This window comes from Schistocerca nitens, chromosome 3 (genome assembly GCF_023898315.1).
Source record: "Schistocerca nitens isolate TAMUIC-IGC-003100 chromosome 3, iqSchNite1.1, whole genome shotgun sequence".
Classification (NCBI taxonomy): Eukaryota; Metazoa; Arthropoda; class Insecta; order Orthoptera; family Acrididae; genus Schistocerca; species Schistocerca nitens.
The window spans coordinates 163,706,913-163,725,078 of record NC_064616.1 but is presented as its reverse complement, the minus strand read 5'-3'; the positions used below and the strand labels follow the sequence as shown (position 1 = coordinate 163,725,078).

Below are 18,166 nucleotides of genomic sequence, written 5' to 3'. Positions count from 1 at the left end.
CACTGGATTAGTAGTCTGGCACTTTACCACTACTCTATTGAAATGTAAGGTTGTATGCAACATTTGTATTGTATAGTGCATGTAAATGATAATTATTTGACAACTTTTATAATTGGCATACTACACTCCAAGTTTGGTTCCTTCTCAGTTTACAGATGGATCGAACTACATAGTGCTGCATGTCAGAGATTATCTAGTACCATCATTACTCACTCACTCACTCACTCCTCTGTTTGATTTGAATACTTATCAAGGGAAAAGTAACATTTTCAACAAACTTTATGAGCAGATAAAGGGTCACAATCTCTTATGCAGGATCCTTATCGGGAAATTTTCCATAAAATCAAAGCAATCCATTCACGATCTCTACAAATGGTTCAAATATTTCTCTACTTCATATCGCTTGCTCCTAGATATTAATCTGAGATGACCAAGTCAAGAGGTTAATTACAAATTCTGTGCCACCAATTGCTCTCTTTTACTGTAAGCTGTGGACAAATCAGCAGACAATCTTGAGAGAACTGCTCACTCTATTTGAGAGAGTGTTTATATCATAGTGTCTCTCAAAGTTTTAGGTCAAAACCATAAAGATGGTAAAGGATTATAATCTAAGTATTTTGAGCCAATAAACTAATGGCTGAAAATTAATATAGTGTTTTTGCTAACTTAAACAACTTGTACCTTTTGGTGCAATAGTGGATTGTCTTGCTGAACAGTAACAACGAGCTCAAGTTATTGCTACAAAGGTTATATCAAAAACTGTTCAAGGTAACATCCACCATTCTCAATGCATGCATTAAAACATACATACTCCATAGACAAAAGTGATCTCAGAGTTCAAAAATCCCACACTATATTCTCTGAAGTGTCCATATCATGCTTTAGAAGTCTTCTCCCATTAAATCCAGCAATATCTCATTGAATTCTACTGTGCAAATAAGTATTTGTTATTAACTTTAGCCAGTTCTCTGTGGCTTAAGTGAACCCAGGTCATCATAAATTTGTATCCAAGGGCAAACATTGCTTCCAATTGGCATCACCCCCATTGGGAAACTTTTGCATGTACATTCATTAGCCTTTCCTGAAACTACATCCTGCAGCAACATACACAAAATAAATGACTACAAGTTCCTGTAGCATAATTCTCCATCACTGACACTCAGTCATGAACTGTAAATAGTTGTAAACCCAACTGCAAGAACATCAGAGATGAGTATGAATTGTTTTTTCACGTGGTTTGTTATGAAAGATTAGCAATTTACAAATACATGCCTGAAATGCATTCCTCATTCAACATCTGACACTGCATTAAATATTAATTTCTGACCATTGGTTTCTTATCTCAAAACATAGTTCAGGATAGCACCTGTATAATTTTGACTCTACTGGTTTTACCTTTGTTCCTCACGAATGCTTACCATCAAACGTAACGTCCTGCACTTCATGTGTTAAAAGATGTTGTGCTACATTATCAAATACACTTTTTGAAATCTAGAAAGGCACATTATGGCTGTTCACCTGTGGATATGATAGGACTGGATTGTCTGTCAAGTTTATGACTGAATTAACTATATACATTTGCCTTTGCCTGGAATAAAAATAAAAAGGATTCCAATGGACTTTCAACTGATCTTCCAAGACTTTTGCAGCCTCTGACAATTGCAATTTCACTGGGCACACCATAAAATTTTATTTCTTCTCTTTGATCTTTAATTCCATTTCAGATTGATCCATTGTTTCCTTTACTGCTTGCCCAATGAACAAACTGAACAACACTGTGAAGAAATCACAAACCTGTCTCATGCTCTTCCCACAAGCTGCATCCCTTTCATTTTCTTTAACTCTTATGTTTGCAGTTAAGTTCGTGAAAAAGTTGTGCATAACCTTCAACTCCCTGCATTTTATCTCTGCTACCTCCAGAGTTGCAATGTCAGCACTGTCAAAAGCCATCTCTATTTTCTCGAATGCTATAAATGTAATTCCGCCTTCCTTCAGACTATCTACTACGAAAAGTCTTAAGAGTCAGTACTGCTTTCATGTTCCTACATTTCTCCTGAACCCAAACCGATCATCCCCGAGGTTGGCTTTGCTCAGTCTTTCCATTCTTCTCGAAATAAGACATGTCGATATACTGCAACCATGTCTATTAAACTGATGCTTAAATAATACTTCTACCTGACAGCAACTGCCTTCTGAGGAACTGGAATTAAAATTCTTCTCGATGTCTGAGGGTACTTCGACTGTCTCATATATCTTGCACATCTGGGGGACAGTTTTATCATGGTATATTCTCCCAAAGATATGGTAGGATGTTTTGTAACTTTGCACACACACACACACACACACACACACACACACACACACACACACCGACAGACAGGTAAATGATTAGAGCTGCAATTCTCTGTGACAGGCAGAAACGGCCACTACAATACATTTGTGTTACTTGTGTTTAGTGTTGTCACCAGGCCTGGTAGAGTATATAAGGGGTATGAACAGCATCCAATGTTCCATGATCACTGAAGGACATAGAGATGCCATGTACTTGTGTGATACAGCACCTGACAGAGTTTGAAAGGGGCCTCATTGTGGCTCTCCATTTGGCTGTTTAGTTGAATTGATGTTGGACTACATGGGAATGCAGGGGCAGGCATACTTGTCAAGGTTCTGGTCAACAATGCCGGATCAGAAGGAGAATCACCATATTATGCACCAAGCAAATCATAACCCAATCACATTGTATCTGCCATCTAAGAACAAGTAATGGACTTCCCTGAAACATTCTGTATCATACCACACCGCTGGCTGGAGGCTAGCAGTAGCCAGACTAGGGAATTACTGTACCATGTGTAGGCTGCTGGTAACACCACACACAAATGCCTGTGTTTTGAGTGGTGCCATGACTGAAAAACATGGACTGCTGATGAATGCATATCCCCAATTACCATTGTCAGCCCTTATACTGGTGACAAGGGATTAGGTCCTATTCTTTCAATGTTTTCAAGAGGCTCAGTGGTATTACTCCTGGCATCATGGTGTGTGGAGCCATCGCATATGACTTCAGGTGATGGCTGGTAGTAATTGAGGTAACTCTGATGGTACAATGGTACATCACAGGCATCTTGTCACTCATGTGTTACTTTTCATGTGACAGTATCATACTTCCAATTTTCAAGAGGACAATGCTCCTCCACACGTGTCTATGACCTGTTGGCGTGATGCTGAGGAACTCCAATGGCCAGTGAGATCCCCAGATATGTCTCCGATAGAACACATGTGGGATCTGCTCTGACATCATCCAATGCCAGTATGTATCCAGGATATCAAGGACCAGTTACAACAGTTGTAGGCCAGCATGCTTCAGCAGAGGCTCTACCTGCTTTATGAAATCCTTCCCAATTGTATTAGCCAAGTTCTTTGTAAATTTATCTGACTTTTTTAATCCCTGAAATATCACCACTTACCCTCTCAACATGTGAAGTTTCATTTCATTTCATTTTGTTTTGTTTCATTTCATTTCCTCCTCCCCTTCCGGGTGCTTACTTTTTTTGCTACACAGTGTAATTATGGGGGAATGTCAACTACGAGGGTTGGAATTTTAATAGTGGCAACTATTAATTTACAGCTCGTACAAAATGGATACATGTTTCAAAGTTTTACTGACCTTCAAAGTAGTCATCAGCATTGTGCATAATCTGTTGCCAGTGATGTGGAAGCCATAGGACACTCTTAGCAGTGCCAGTTGTGTTGACAGTTCGAGCGGCGCGGTCTACTGCCTGACAAATTTATAGCAGTTCTGAAGTGAATGCCTTGAAGTGTTTCCTTCAGTTTAGAAATTGAGTTGAACTCACGAGGGCTTAATTCAGGGGAGTGCAGTAGATGGTATAGCACTTAGCAGCCCCATCAGTCAAACAAATCAGTAACAGCTTGCACTGTACGTGCTTGAGCACTGTCCTGCAAAATGATGGTCGGGTCCTGCAGAAAGTGTCATCACTTCTGTCTCAATGCTGTTCATTTTTGGAACACAACCTACGACCAGCTTAGAGACAGAAGTGATGACACTTTCTGCAGGACCTGACCATCATTTTGTAGGACAATGCTCAAGCACGTACAGTGCAAGCTGTTACTGATTTGTTTGACTGATGGGGCTACTAAGTTCTATACCACCAACTGCACTCCCCTGACTTAAGCCCTCGCAATTTCAACTCTGTTTCTAAACTGAGGGAAACACTTCACAGCATTCACTTCAGTACTGCTACAAATTCGCCAGGCAATAGACCGCACCGCTCGAACTGTCAACACAACTGGCACTGCTAAGAGTATCCTGACTTCCACATTGCTGGCAGCGGGTTATACACAATGCTGGTGACTACTTTGAAGGTCAGTAAAACTTTGAAACACACATCTATTTTGTACGAGCTGTAAATAAATAGTTGCCACTATTTAAGTTCCAACCCTCGTATTTTACATTACTTCTTCTTCTTTTTACTAAGATTTTTCAGTGCTTTGCACAGTTCTTCTCTCAGCATTATATCTCCCAACTTATATTCATCTACTTCCTCTTCTGTTTCCATGATATCATCTGCAAGTTTGTTTCATTTATACAGCCCTTCTATATATTCCTTACTCCTTTAAGCCTTTCCTTCTTTGCTTAGTACTAGCTTGCCTCTGAGCTCCTGATATTCATAGAGCTGTCTCTTTTTGCCAAGGTCTCTTTAAATTATTCTACATGTGGAATCTATCTTTCCCATACTCATGTATGCTTCTACAGCTTCATATTTCTCTTCTAGTCATTCTTGTTTTGCCATTTTTCAGTTTCTGTCAATCTCATTTTTTTATGGCTGTATTATCTTTTGCCTCCTTCATTTGTTGCATTTTTATATTTCTTCCTTTCATCAGATAATTTCAATAACATGTGTTATTGAAGGTATTCTACTGGACTTTGTCCTTCAGCCTATTTGATCCTTTGTTGCCTTCAATATACCATCCTTCAAAGCTACAAATTCTTTTTCTACCATGTTCCTTTACCTTGTTTCAGTCAGACTGCCTAATGCTCCCCTTGAAAGTGTCGGCAACCTCTGAGTCTTTTAACTTATCCAGCTCCCATCTCTTTAACCTCCTACCTTTCAGAAATTTCTTCAATTTTAATCTACAGTTCATAACCATTAAGTTATGGTCAGAGCCCACATCTGTGATTTGACATTCAGAATCTCGTTTCAAAAACCTTTATCTTAACATTACGTAATGTATTTGAAACCATCTGATATCTATAAAGTTTCTTTCCTCTAGACAACTACATGTTAATAATGATTAAATTATGCCTTGTGATAAAATCTAACAGGAGGCATCCTCTTTCATTCTTTTCCTCCAGTCTATGTTTTCCTATTAATTTTTCTTCTCTCCCTCTTCCTACCAAATTTGAGTCCCCTATCACAACTGATTTTTCATCTCTCTGAATGATCTGAATAATTTCTTTTATGTCACCATCTTTCGGTCCCTTCATCATCTGTAGAAGTAGCAGGTATTTACACTACTTCTATTGTATACTATACAATTTTGGAAAATTTGTTTAGTATTTCTTTAAACTTTTATTTAATGAAAATGCCACACTAAATTACCATAATGAAGCAATTTCTCTGACAATAATCTGAATTTTTTTAGTCAGCATGTTATCCGGCAGATTATGATGTGGGCCAACCTGCTGTCACAGGTAGTGTGTGCGCAAGCAAGCAAAGATTGTAAATTACAGTTTTTTTTAATTTATTTATTTACTCTCTACACTGGTATGACCAAATGAAACCAAACCAAAACAAATTTTGTATTGATGGCAATATTGGAAGTATTTAAATATCTGGTTACATAGCCATATCTTCAAGTACACACGAAACCCACTCTACTCAATACTTACCTGAATACTTTCATTCTGACATTACTCAGACCATAATTACCAATTACTATTTCATGAAACTAAAGTCAGTACACCGAATTTTATTTATGTTCAGTTGACAAAAGAAACTATTTCCATTGGATTTTCATTTCTTAAATGGAGTCACTTTGTCACATATACACTGGTGGGAAAAAAACACACAAAATCAAGGAGGAGTTGTGTGACATACAAAAGTTGGTAGGTGTGTTTCTACATCTGAAAGGTGATGTCTATTCAATTTTCACATCAGTTGCAAAAGAATGGCACTAGTAGCACTACTACGGATTGCAAATCAGGTTTGCTTTAAATACACACTACAACGATCATGAGAGTTAGTTAACTTTGAGACTGGATGTGGTGATTTGATATTAGTCAAGAATGCCTTTCAAGCAACAAATATGCCTTTATCAACATACCACCAAGTTTGAACGAGAAGCTGGATGTTCCTTCTGTGATATTGCAGAAAGACCTGGCAGGAACATAGCCACTGTACATGACTGCTGGAGCAGTGGTGGCAGGAATGTACGATCGCAAGAAGAGTAGGCTCTGGATAGCCACGTGCGCTACCAAGAGGGAAGACCAGTGTGTTCGGCGTATGGCTTTGGTGCATAGTACTGCATCTGCAGCAGCAGCAGCCTGAGCAGCAGCTGGCACCACAGTGGCACAACGAACTGTTAAAAATTGGTTACTTCAAGAACAGCTCTGAGCCAGACACCCTGTAGCATGCAGTCCACTGGCCGCAAACTACCACTATTTGTGTCTTCAGTGGGGTCAGGAGAGCTCATTGGAGAACAGGGTGGAGATCTGTTGTGTTTTCTAATGAAATCAGGTTCTGCCTTGGTGCCAGTGATGTCCTTGTGCTGGTTAGGAGAAGGCCGGTTGACGACCTGCAACCAACCTGTCTGTGTGCTAGACACACTGGACCTACACCTGGAGTTATAATCTGAGGTGCAATTTCAAATGACAGTAGGAGCACTCTCATAGTTATTTCATGTACCCTGACTGCAAATTTGTACGTAAGTCTGGTGATTCGACCTGTTGTGCTGCACTCTAACACTTGCCCATATGCTGCTGTTGTAATCCAACATGCTCTACAGTGTGTTGACACTTTGCCTTGCTTGCTCAATCATCAAATTTGTCTCCAATCAAACACATATGGGAATGATCAGACGATAACTCCACTTCACCCACAAAGAGAATTAACTGTCCCTGTTTTGAGTGACCAAGTTCAACAGGCATGGAACTCCATCCTGCAAACTGAAATCTGGCACCTGTAAAACTCAATGCATGCACATTTGCATGCTTGCATTCATTCAACATTCTGACAGTTACACTGGTTATTAATGTAGCAGCATTTCATGTTTGCAATGACTTATATAATGCTCAAGTTAACCTGTGGTCTTGCAATGTTAATCACTTGAATATGTCACCTAAACAAATGTATTCCCGAAATTTCGTTACTCTACATTAATTATTTTTTTGTTGTTGTGATTTTTTTCCGTCCTTGTATTTGTCTTGCACTATCCAAAATAACTTCTGAGTTCATGTACTAAATAGAGCCGGGGTATGAGAAGCACATTTATGAATCAAATAGATGCAAACTCTGCTACTCTTGGAGACAAAACAATACAGTCAACTGCATAACAGCTAGAGTTACTGATAATAAACATGCAGAAGCTCAAGACACACACTTAACAACAAAAGCAACAACAACACACAGGGGGTTGGGAGTAAGGGAGGAGGGGAGTAGGGGTAGGGGAGGGGGAGGGGGGACAGACAGAGAGAGAGAGAGAGAGAGAGAGAGAGAGAGAGAGAGAGAGAGAGAGAGAGCACAGGTGTGCGCTTTCAAGGTATTTTCCTATTTGGAAATGGTTAAAACTAAGCACAATATTAATTATAGATGTTAGAAACAGCGGTGCATTGGTCAGTTCTACTGTCTTTAGCTACAAACAAATGTATTGCTTTAACAATGTAAAACAAGTGATTCTACACATTGTCAAACAGAGTAATTTGGAAAACAATGATCATATGGAAATATTTAGGTAGTATAAATCACACAGTTTAACATGCTGTTAGTAACAATGTCATGCGAGATTAAGCACACAGCAAAATTTGCATTTTTTTTTTTTAACAGAATAGTGCTACAGCTTTTAAGTTATGTAGTTTGAACTGCATCTCAGAGTGAAGCACTGATATAGACTATGTGAAAGTTCCTGGAGTGAAGATACAGAATGACATGGTAAGCCTAACGATGTGGTAAACCTAACGATGTGGTAAACCTAACGATGTAGTAAACCTAACTAGTTTGTGTTTAAACTGAAGCTTAATATGTTCCTCAAACAAAGCTTTACCAAAACAATACTTTATGATCCCTATCACAGCATCTTAAATCTGAAGGTTAAATGAAGACACACAGTGTTGCACCAAAAGCCAATGGCTACAAGAATTGCAATATTTAAAAATGTACAAAATGGGACATAACACCCAAAGTGGCTTAGTGAAGAAGGTAACAAACATACTTTTACCATTCATTCACATCCCTAAAACTAATTAACAAAAATCACTTTTTGTTATTTTGTTTCCCCATACACAAGAGTTCTGAAAGCTATTGTACATTTCAGCATTATTCATGCAACTGAGTTATATTCACTTGTAATAAATGATTTGGAAGTTTACCATGTAATTTCCCTTGCAGGACAGTTGTTGAATGATGGCTCTGCTACTTCAATAGTTTCTTATAAAAATCAAACCCGCTTCATTAAAGCATCAAAGACAATAATGTCTGAGGTTTTTGACAGCTGATTATGGTATTCTTATTACCAAATCATATGCGCAATTCCATTATGTAATATGTGCATAAAAATAAAACAAGAAGCCACCGACTAATATCGTGGTATACAAAAAGCTCACACATGTTAAGATCAGTGTGTGACAATCAGTGAACAGTATCGTAAAACAGTCAAATACAAAGTGTAAGATTTATTATTTGCCATTTTGTAATCCTCTTCTATTTCCTTGTGTTGATGAATTTTGTATGCATATTTTCTTATTAGACATATTAAATATTTTATTGTACTATTTAAACATGAAAATGTCAGCAGCTTGTGGTTAGCATTGCTGCTTCTCAACCTCGGGGCCCCAGTTTCGATTCCTAGCCAGGTCAGAGATTTTCTCCACTTGGGACTGTGTGTGTGTGTGTGTTTTGTCCTCATCATCATTTCATCGCCATCAACATGTTAGTCACCAAAGAGGCATCAACTAATAATACGTGCACCAGGCGGCCAAATTCCCCAGAAGGGGGATCCGGCCACAAATGCCATATGCACATTTCAACACAAAAATTGAAAATAAAACTAAAAACCAAATACGTGCAGGTGAAGTGGGCCCATTTACCAATCTCTGAAGCAGTAGTAATTTAGTTAAGTTACTGCAAAGTAACGAAAGATAAAGATTGCTGGTCACCTGACACTGTTGTTTCACTGTAAGCTAAAGACAAAATAGCATATAACTGAAATGTGGAACTGATCCCAATGCTACTTACGGCTCCAATTCCTTACCTAATGTGCCCTTACTGATATCAGAAGTGACTTCTTTCCTTTCTTTCAAATTTTCCCCAATCCATCCCTTCTTGCCTGCTTCATTTTAGTTCAAGGCAAAGTAACATAAGTTTGAGATTTATTGTCCAAGGCAGTATTATGTCCTGCCAAACACATCATAACTGCAATTATATCAATAGCTGATAAATAGGTGCTCTTCAATTTAATGTAACATTTCACGCTCACGTACAAGAATATGGATTATTTCTGTTTCCAAGTAGGCTTCTTTTGAAATGTTAAAGATGCTGAATCATTTTGACAAAATACATTACAATGTGCAGTACCAATTTCATACAGAGTATACACCATGTGATCAAAAGTATACCCCCAAAAACACACATTTTTCATATTAGGTGCATTGTGCTGCCACTTACTGCCAAGTACTCTCCATATTAGTGACCTCAGTAGTCATTAGGCATCGTGAGAGAGCAGAATGGGGTGCTCCGTGGAACTTATGGACGTCGAATGTGTTCAGGTGGTCGGGTGTCACTTGTGTCACACATCTGTACACAAGATTTCCACACTCCTAAACATCCCTAGCTCCACTGTTTCCGATGTGATAGTGAAGTGGGAAACTGAAGGGACATGTACAGCATAGAACTGTACAGGTCTACCTCGTCCGTTGACTGACAGAGACCGCCGACAATTGAAGAGGGGTGTAATGTGTAATAGGCAGACATCTATCCAGACCATCGCACAGGAATTCCAAACTGCATCAAGATTCACAGCAAGTACTATGACAGTTAGACAGGAGGTGAGAAAACTTGGATTTCATGGTTGAGCAGCTGCTCAGAAGCCACACATCACGCTGGTAAATGCCAAAGACACCTCGCTTGGTATAAGGCGCGTAAATATTGGACGACTGAATACTGGAAAAACGTTGTGTGGCGTGATGAATCATGGTACACAATGTGGGGATCCGATGGCAGGGTGTGGGTCTGGTGAACGCCCAATGAACGTCATCTGGCAGTATGTGTAGCACCAACAGTAAAATTCTGAAGTGGTGGTGTTCTGGTGTGGTTGTGTTTTTCATGAAGGGGCTTGCACCCCTTGTTGTTTTGCGTGGCACTATCGCACCACAGGCCTACATTGATGTTTTAAGCACCTTCTTGCTTCCCATGTTGAAGAGCAATTCAGGGACGGCAACTGCATCTTTTAACATGGTCGAGCACTTGTTCATAATGCACGGCCTGTGGCAGAGTGGTTACATGGCAATAACATCCCTGTAATGGAGTGGCCTGCACAGAGTCTTGACCTGAATCCTTTAGAGCACCTCTGGGATGTTTTGGAACGCCAACTTTGTGCCAGGCCTCACCGATCAACATAGATACCTTTCCTCAGTGCAGCACTCTGTGAAGAATGGGCTGCCATTCCCCAAGAAACCTTCCAGCATCTGACTGAACGTATGCCTGTGAGGATGGAAGCTGTCATCAAGGCTAAGAGTGGGCCAACACCATATTGAATTCCACCATTACCGATGGAGGGCGCCACAAACTTGTAAGTCATTTTCAGCCAGGTGTCCAGTTACTTTTGATCACACAGTGTAGTACCAGTACAGATGGCAGCCAACTAAACAAGCAAATAAATTATAGAAATAATAATAAAGTGACAGTCAGTGAAGGAAAGAAACAAATCTGCTTCAGAGTAAATATTCTCATAGCATAGCTGAAACAAGAAGTACTTGACACAAAAAAGGAAGAATGTTGTGTATAAGTAATGAACTGGAATACCAACAAAAAGACAAGAGGGGTAGGGAGGGAGGGAGGGAGGGAGGGAGGGAGGGAGGGAGGGAGGGAGGGAGGGAGGGAGGGGGAGAGATGTTTATTAGATGAGGGAGAATAGGATCAGTCAAAGAATCTATAATTCTGACTTCTCGAATAATTAAGTACGATAATAGCTGAAACAAATAACAACAGACCACAACAAAAACTAATCAATATCTAACTTTCATTCCAAAGATGAGAGTATTTCTTTTGTAGTTCTACTGTCACAAATTACTGACTCAGCAACTATTCATGGATTAAATCATTATTTCTTTGATCAAAATGCTCTGACATGTACAGAAAACTGTATTTTGGAAGTTAGAGTGACATTATAAGCATGAAAAATCTGATGGAAAACATAAAACAGACAAAAATTAATGATTTACAGTTACGAGAGGTGACCCGATGTCACTGGTGTGTGTGTGTGTGGGGGGGGGGGGGGGGGGGGGGGAAAGGGGGTTTAAAAGAAAAACGGAAGCTGAAAGTTTCCTACTGCCATGCTCCTACATGGGCTTCACAAACCTGCTGCCCACATTTACACTCATCATCAATACAATTTTATAAAACTGTAAAATATGAGTACTTTTCATTGAGCTGTTTGCTCTGCTAAGGGGTGACAGGTGAACAAAACTCATTGATGCCTCTGGGATTCAGGGGCAAATGATCAGTGAAGGAGGAAGCTAAATCTGCAATGGTTGCACCACAGGTTAGTCTGAAACAAGTTTCACTGATGGACATTTAGTTAAGCTCGGTCATAATGCTTGGCTTTATTCCAGATTGACATTGTGCAGCAATTAACAGATAACACGGTTTTCGAGTGCACTTGTACAAATAGTTTCAGTTGGTCAGCAGAATATGGTTACAATCTATGGTCAAGTGCAAGGCATTATCACACGGCATGGGAAAAGGCAAAATCCTACAGTGGAGGGGAAAGGGGGGGAGGGGGGGTTACATGTAGCTTAAGCAACTGTCATTTTGATTTCAATTTTAGGATAATTACCTGGGAAGAATTATTACTGAAAATTTTGGGAATGTGATAATGCAGTGAGTGTGGTCTATCGAAACTTAAAGCATTTTGCTCTGTCAGAGATAGTAAAATGAACTGTTAGAAGAGGAAAGATTATGTTTACTGGCCCTGCCAGAATTTGAGGTGTGAGCAGAGAAGTACAATAAGCAAAACATACAAATACGTGGTGGTGGGAGAGCCATGTGTGTAATTCTCATGGAAACTATCCAACAAATGCCCTCAAGTGAACAGGAAGCTGAGTCCTGACACACAAATGCATGCGCGGATGTCCTCTTCATTCCAGTCATGTCCAGTGGTGTAAATAAAACACGAAAGCTAAAGTATTTCATGTAACCACATTAAAAACATTCATGTTCTAATGTGAAACTTATTTTTGAAAATCATTACAAAATTATGGTTAATAAAACTTGTAACATAATATTGATTAAAACACTAAAGCTGGCAGGCTTCATATACACAGAAGAATAGGCATGAAATCTACAGTTGGTTGCTGACTTGCCAACAAGGACGTCACTGAGTTAAGCGACATCCAGGGTGAGAAGGAGGGTGGAAATTATCATGTTATAGAGCACTTGAGGAGGAATGTTTACATCTGACATGAGGTCATAACAACCTAAAACTGTCCGCCTAGTACGTATTAGCATATTTCTCACAGAAGTAATAATATGTGGAAGCCCATTATAGAGATGGTTATCTTCAAAAGCAGCATTTATTTGTATAAGTGACTATGAAATAAATTAAAGCTGTTGTAATACAATGCCATGAGAAGAAGGAAAGTTGCTACTAGAGTCACTATCATCAGGTTGTGATTATCATTAAGGCACTGCTCAGCATACTTTCCCATCCTATCAAACGTTGTGAACATATAATACAGGTGGCCATGGCCCAACATGCCAACAATGAAAATCTTGCTAACCGTGCTAACGCTATATTACATGATCAATAATTTTATGCACAGTCTGCATTTTACGCTTTGTTCCAAGGCTGATTTTGAGCAGGACTACGATATATATATATATATATATATATATATATATATATATATATATATATATATATTTGTTGAAAGTATCTGTATGAAAATCAATGTTAAATATCATCATGTCAAAGAAAACTTAAAATGCAGGAAAAGTTGTAACACAGAACTGTTAATGATGAGAAAGCATTGTATTGAGACAATGGACTTCCGTTGGGACCAACAAAAGTGAATGTAGAAACTGGGAAAACTTAAAATTTGGGAACATAAAAATTGGGTTTTACTGTACGTGGTTTTCCTGCCTTCTGTTGGCAGCATGTTCTTTAAGATGGCAGGCTGTTCCTGAGCCACTGAATAAAAGTTCTCTTCACTCTTCCAGGGCCATAAGCAAACATTGATGGGTCCATAAAAGACCCTAAGTCTAATAGGGAATATACAAGATGATCTGAACACCAAAGTAGGTCAGGCACAAAAATCTGCAGCTAGTAACCACTGTCTATGGCTATAGAAGATGGCATCAACTACACATAAAACAAAAGTTCCCTTCTTCGCCTCCACCTACTGGGATTTACTCATTTCAGAAGCAGTCAAAACACACACAGAAAAGGACTTATTCAACAGAGTCACTAGATTCCAGATTAGCAAAGTGTGGGAATCAGCTTTAGTGGCACTGACTGCAGAGAAACGAATTCAATGGGATTATACTGATGGGGGCTCGAAGTCAGGACAGCTAGGCCACCACAAGCAGAAGTTGGGGTCCACACAGCTTGAAGCTGGTCTTTCTTACAATCTGTGTGTGTGTGTGTGTGTGTGTGTGTGTGTGTGTGTGTGTGCAGTCCTTGGGTCATTTCTCCAGCAGGGGGCTCTGAGTGTTAACGTCCCCCACTATAATGTTAACAGCCCTGTTTTCTGGCACCTGCTTTTCTCTAGTGAACCAATATATAAATTGGCGAGCCACTATGGCTCACCAGTCAGACCTGAAGATGAAGAGCAGCTGCCTCACTGAAATATTGTGCAGTTTCCAAGTCATCATCTGCTGGAACACCCTTGAAAATTACAACCAGTATAAAACCTGCTGGTAGAAGCAAACTTAGTGGGAGGACACCTGAAGGTGATTAGCCAAATGCTTCGTGTTTAGCAGTTCAAGGAGGACTTGTGGTCAGAGAAGCAGCAGAAACAATGCTGTAAAAGCATCCACATTTTCAAGACTTATGATTCCTAACTAGGAACATAGAAAGAATTTGCACTCCATTTATTAGGAAGAATGCAATACTTAAATTGAACACAATTAATAAAGAAACGAAGGAGTGGAAGGATTGACAACAGAGGCTTGGGGGAATATGACATATGAATATATGTGAGTAATATCAAAGGAATATATGACAAAACTGAGAATATCAGGGTGAAAGTGGGATTGGGGGAGGAGGCAGGGGGCAAAGTGGCCAGGAAAGGTTAGCATAAGTTTCCTGGGTCAGTAATTCAAGACAGTGAAGTCTCAACATTATTTTCAAGAAATCCACGAGAATAATTATTGAAAGAGGACATATTACTCTTTGTACGTCATCCCAGTTATAATGCTGAAATACAGATCAGAACAGAAGGGGAAAAAAACATGAGTATTATCAAAAAATATACTGCTAAGCATTACCGAATAAGAGTGGGATATGATTTATTGATACATGAAGTAATTCCAATGCCGATGATACTGGTAGCAGACTAACTGACCCAGGTATAGGTGAGCTTAGAAATCAGTAACGCAGTTCTGAAATTATGAGACACTGAATATCTGTTTCATTAAATGTAAAGGGAGGGCAAAAACTGATAACCGTCGGCTCACTAAACAGGGAAGATTATAATGATAATAATAATAATAATAATAATAATAATAAAATAATAATAATAATAGCAGCAAAATGAAGGAACCTGTAAAAGAAAAGGATTTATGAAAAGCAGTCCGAGGCGGAAGGAGTATCACAAGAACCATAGGGCAACAATAAAGATTGATCCAAAATTACAAAAAAGAAAACAGTAATTGAAAAAAAGGTTCCATCCAAAAACAAAAACAGAAATGGGAAAATATGGACACTATTATAATAGAAAGAGAAAAGCTTACAAAGAGCCTGTGTAAATAACAATCTGAAATTGTGATGCGGAATATTCAGCTGAGAAAAAGCTTACAAATGACAATCTGGTACCAGGAAGTTACGCCTAAACTGCAAATGAAATATCAAGCAGAGGGCCTTTTTAATGTGTGTGAATACTGTACCTTGGAAATGTCCGGTCCCTGAGATGGCTGCCAAGAGCACAAAACAAGAATATTTATCATGTCCCAGCAACGATATTACTGGATGAACTTTGATAACGTTGTAAATATAAATAGATTCAATTCATAAATTACTTTCTATAGCAAATGGAAACAGTTTAGCTGCTCAATGCAGTTGATAAAATAATCACTTCAGTCATCAGCAAAACAAATGAATATTAGACTAATGTAAATAGTTTAAATTAAATTAGCAGAAAAGAGAAATTAATTTGATATACTGAGGTTATAAGCTATGGTTGCTTAACTTAATCTAACAGATATGTAGTGTGAAACATATTATTACCAGAACCACATAAACTGACATCAAGCAACTATTTATTAGAAGAGAAACCAAATGCATAACAGTAAGATTTACAATTCAATGATGAGAACACACATTTTCATTCAAACTGTTACTTTGTTCATGCAGACAGCCAGGTCATAGTTTGTATGGAACTGAAGTTTATGTACTGCAATTAAAAATTACCAAAGCTGAAGGAGTACAAATAAAAACTGTTGATTATAAAAAAGGATTTTAGTGTTATGGCTTTCAGATTTCAGAATTCACTGATAAATAGTGTGAAAATGCTCTTTACCAACATCATTTATGAAATACACATTACAGAAACTGCAACGAGTATTAATACTCTAGGCAGCTATTGTAACATCTATTCTGATTCTGAAATCTAATAACATTTGATTAACTTTAATTCAATACTAACTTAACACTTCTTCAGCTTTTGTAGTGAGTGAAGAAACTTTAACATTAAGGTCACATCCCAACTAATGTTTCAGAGCAATTACAAACTGAAAAATTAACAGACACATGCAAAAGATAAAAAAAAGGACAAAGAACAACTGTGTTGGTATACATTGATCTATGGGTAGCAGCCAATACACTCCCGAATTTGAGCACAATAAATAATGGTAATTTTGTTTATTATGTGGATGAGGTGGCTTGAAGGCTCAGTAGGTCATGTGTCTGGACAGGACTTAAGATTCTGGAGCTATAATTTCTTTTGTTGTTCAATATGAGAATCACCTCTAGCAATGTCCTTCAAACATGAGTGAAATGTGCTAGTTGACATAGCAGTTGTGGTTTGATATCTTGTTAAATGATAAGTCTAGGAGATGTTTTCCCTAGGCTGCAGGATGGAAAGAATGAACTGCCCATTACGATAATTCTTTATAACATACTGCATCATTAAAACCAACCTATAGACTGATGATAGCTTTACATTTATATCTCTAATGAAATGTTATTTCCAAGCTGATGACACAAAACCAATTTAATAGAAGACATGAATACCAAGAAGTATTTAAGCTACTGAAACCACCAATGACTTTAGACCAAAACAACTACTACAACTATTTCCTAGAACTGTGTTGAAAGTTCTATGGCCCAGACAAGAAGTGAAGTGTCGGCAAATTAGAAAAGAAAGTTGGACAAGACTAGTCAAAACCCAGATTTGATGCAAATAAATGAAGCTATGACTGTCATGTTGCACAACACCCTCATATGCCAAGGCTTCAGGAAATTTTATCTGTCATGGAGGATGGTCAAAATATAACTGCACTTCAAATGCCATTAAGGATCTGTGCAGCCACAGCTGTATTTTCACGATTTCTTCACAGTTCTGTACGATATTCTTCTTTAATACGTTATATACACTACTACTATTACTGCTGCTGCTGCTATTCCATCCTTCACATTACAATTTGAGTGACACTGAGGATATGAAGTCTTTTATTGCCACTTAAATTCACCAAGTGGGACTCTCATTGTTTGTAAAAGGACACCCATGTTACTTTGATTCACACAACACTCAATGGATTTTTTTCTGTTAGGCCATAAAGCACCAAGATATTCCATCCAAAGAAGTATTGAAGGTGAAAAAGAAATCACAACAAAGTTGTGATAAAAACAAATATGAACTTCCTCAATGTATTGAGAAAAAATTACCTTTATATTTTTGTTATATAATCACCTTTTACAACTGCTTTCTGTTTAGACTGATCTGGAGGAGGGGGAGGGAGAGGGGGAGGAGGAGGAGGGTGATATTAGTGTTCAACATTCTGTCAAAACCAAGGTCGTTAGAGACGGAGCACAAGCTCAGATTAGGGATGGACGGAGAAGGAAAGTAGTCGTACGCTTTTGGCGGCATTCACCTTAAGTGACATTTGTCTTAAGTTATTTAGGGAAATCATGGAAAACCTAAATCAGGATGGCCAGCTGCAGGTTTAAGCCATCATTCTACCAAATGCGAGTAGAGTGTGCTAACCACTGCGATACCCCACTCAGTTAAATTGATCCCAAATATGTACAATACTGTGAACCTTTTCCCCTTCTCATATTTTATAACTGTCTTGAAGACACGTTATATTCATAAACTTTGCCATAACTTCTGTAGCATTTTGCTATGACACTCAGCAACAACAAGTATCAAGACAATATGAGATATTTCCTTACTGTTATTACTGACCTAATACTATTACTGCGGTTAAGGCGAGGCACAGGTGATGCTGTAGCATCACGCTGGTGCATTAATAAACGTGTGTGTGTGAGGCTGGCTCGG

At 38.6% G+C, this 18,166-nt stretch overlaps 1 protein-coding gene across 1 annotated transcript in view; it reads right to left on the bottom strand.

Annotated features, from left to right (window-relative positions):
* Positions 1 to 18,166, bottom strand: part of LOC126248102 (protein sickie) — a 687,677-nt gene that overhangs the window by 85,842 nt on the left and 583,669 nt on the right. The window contains exons 16-17 of the mRNA XM_049948773.1: positions 18,074 to 18,166; positions 15,555 to 15,581 (exon numbers count right to left, since the gene is read on the bottom strand). The exon at positions 18,074 to 18,166 is cut by the window's right edge and continues 61 nt beyond it. Coding sequence (XP_049804730.1) covers positions 15,555 to 15,581; positions 18,074 to 18,166 — 120 coding nt within the window. The remainder of the gene's footprint in view (positions 1 to 15,554; positions 15,582 to 18,073) is intronic.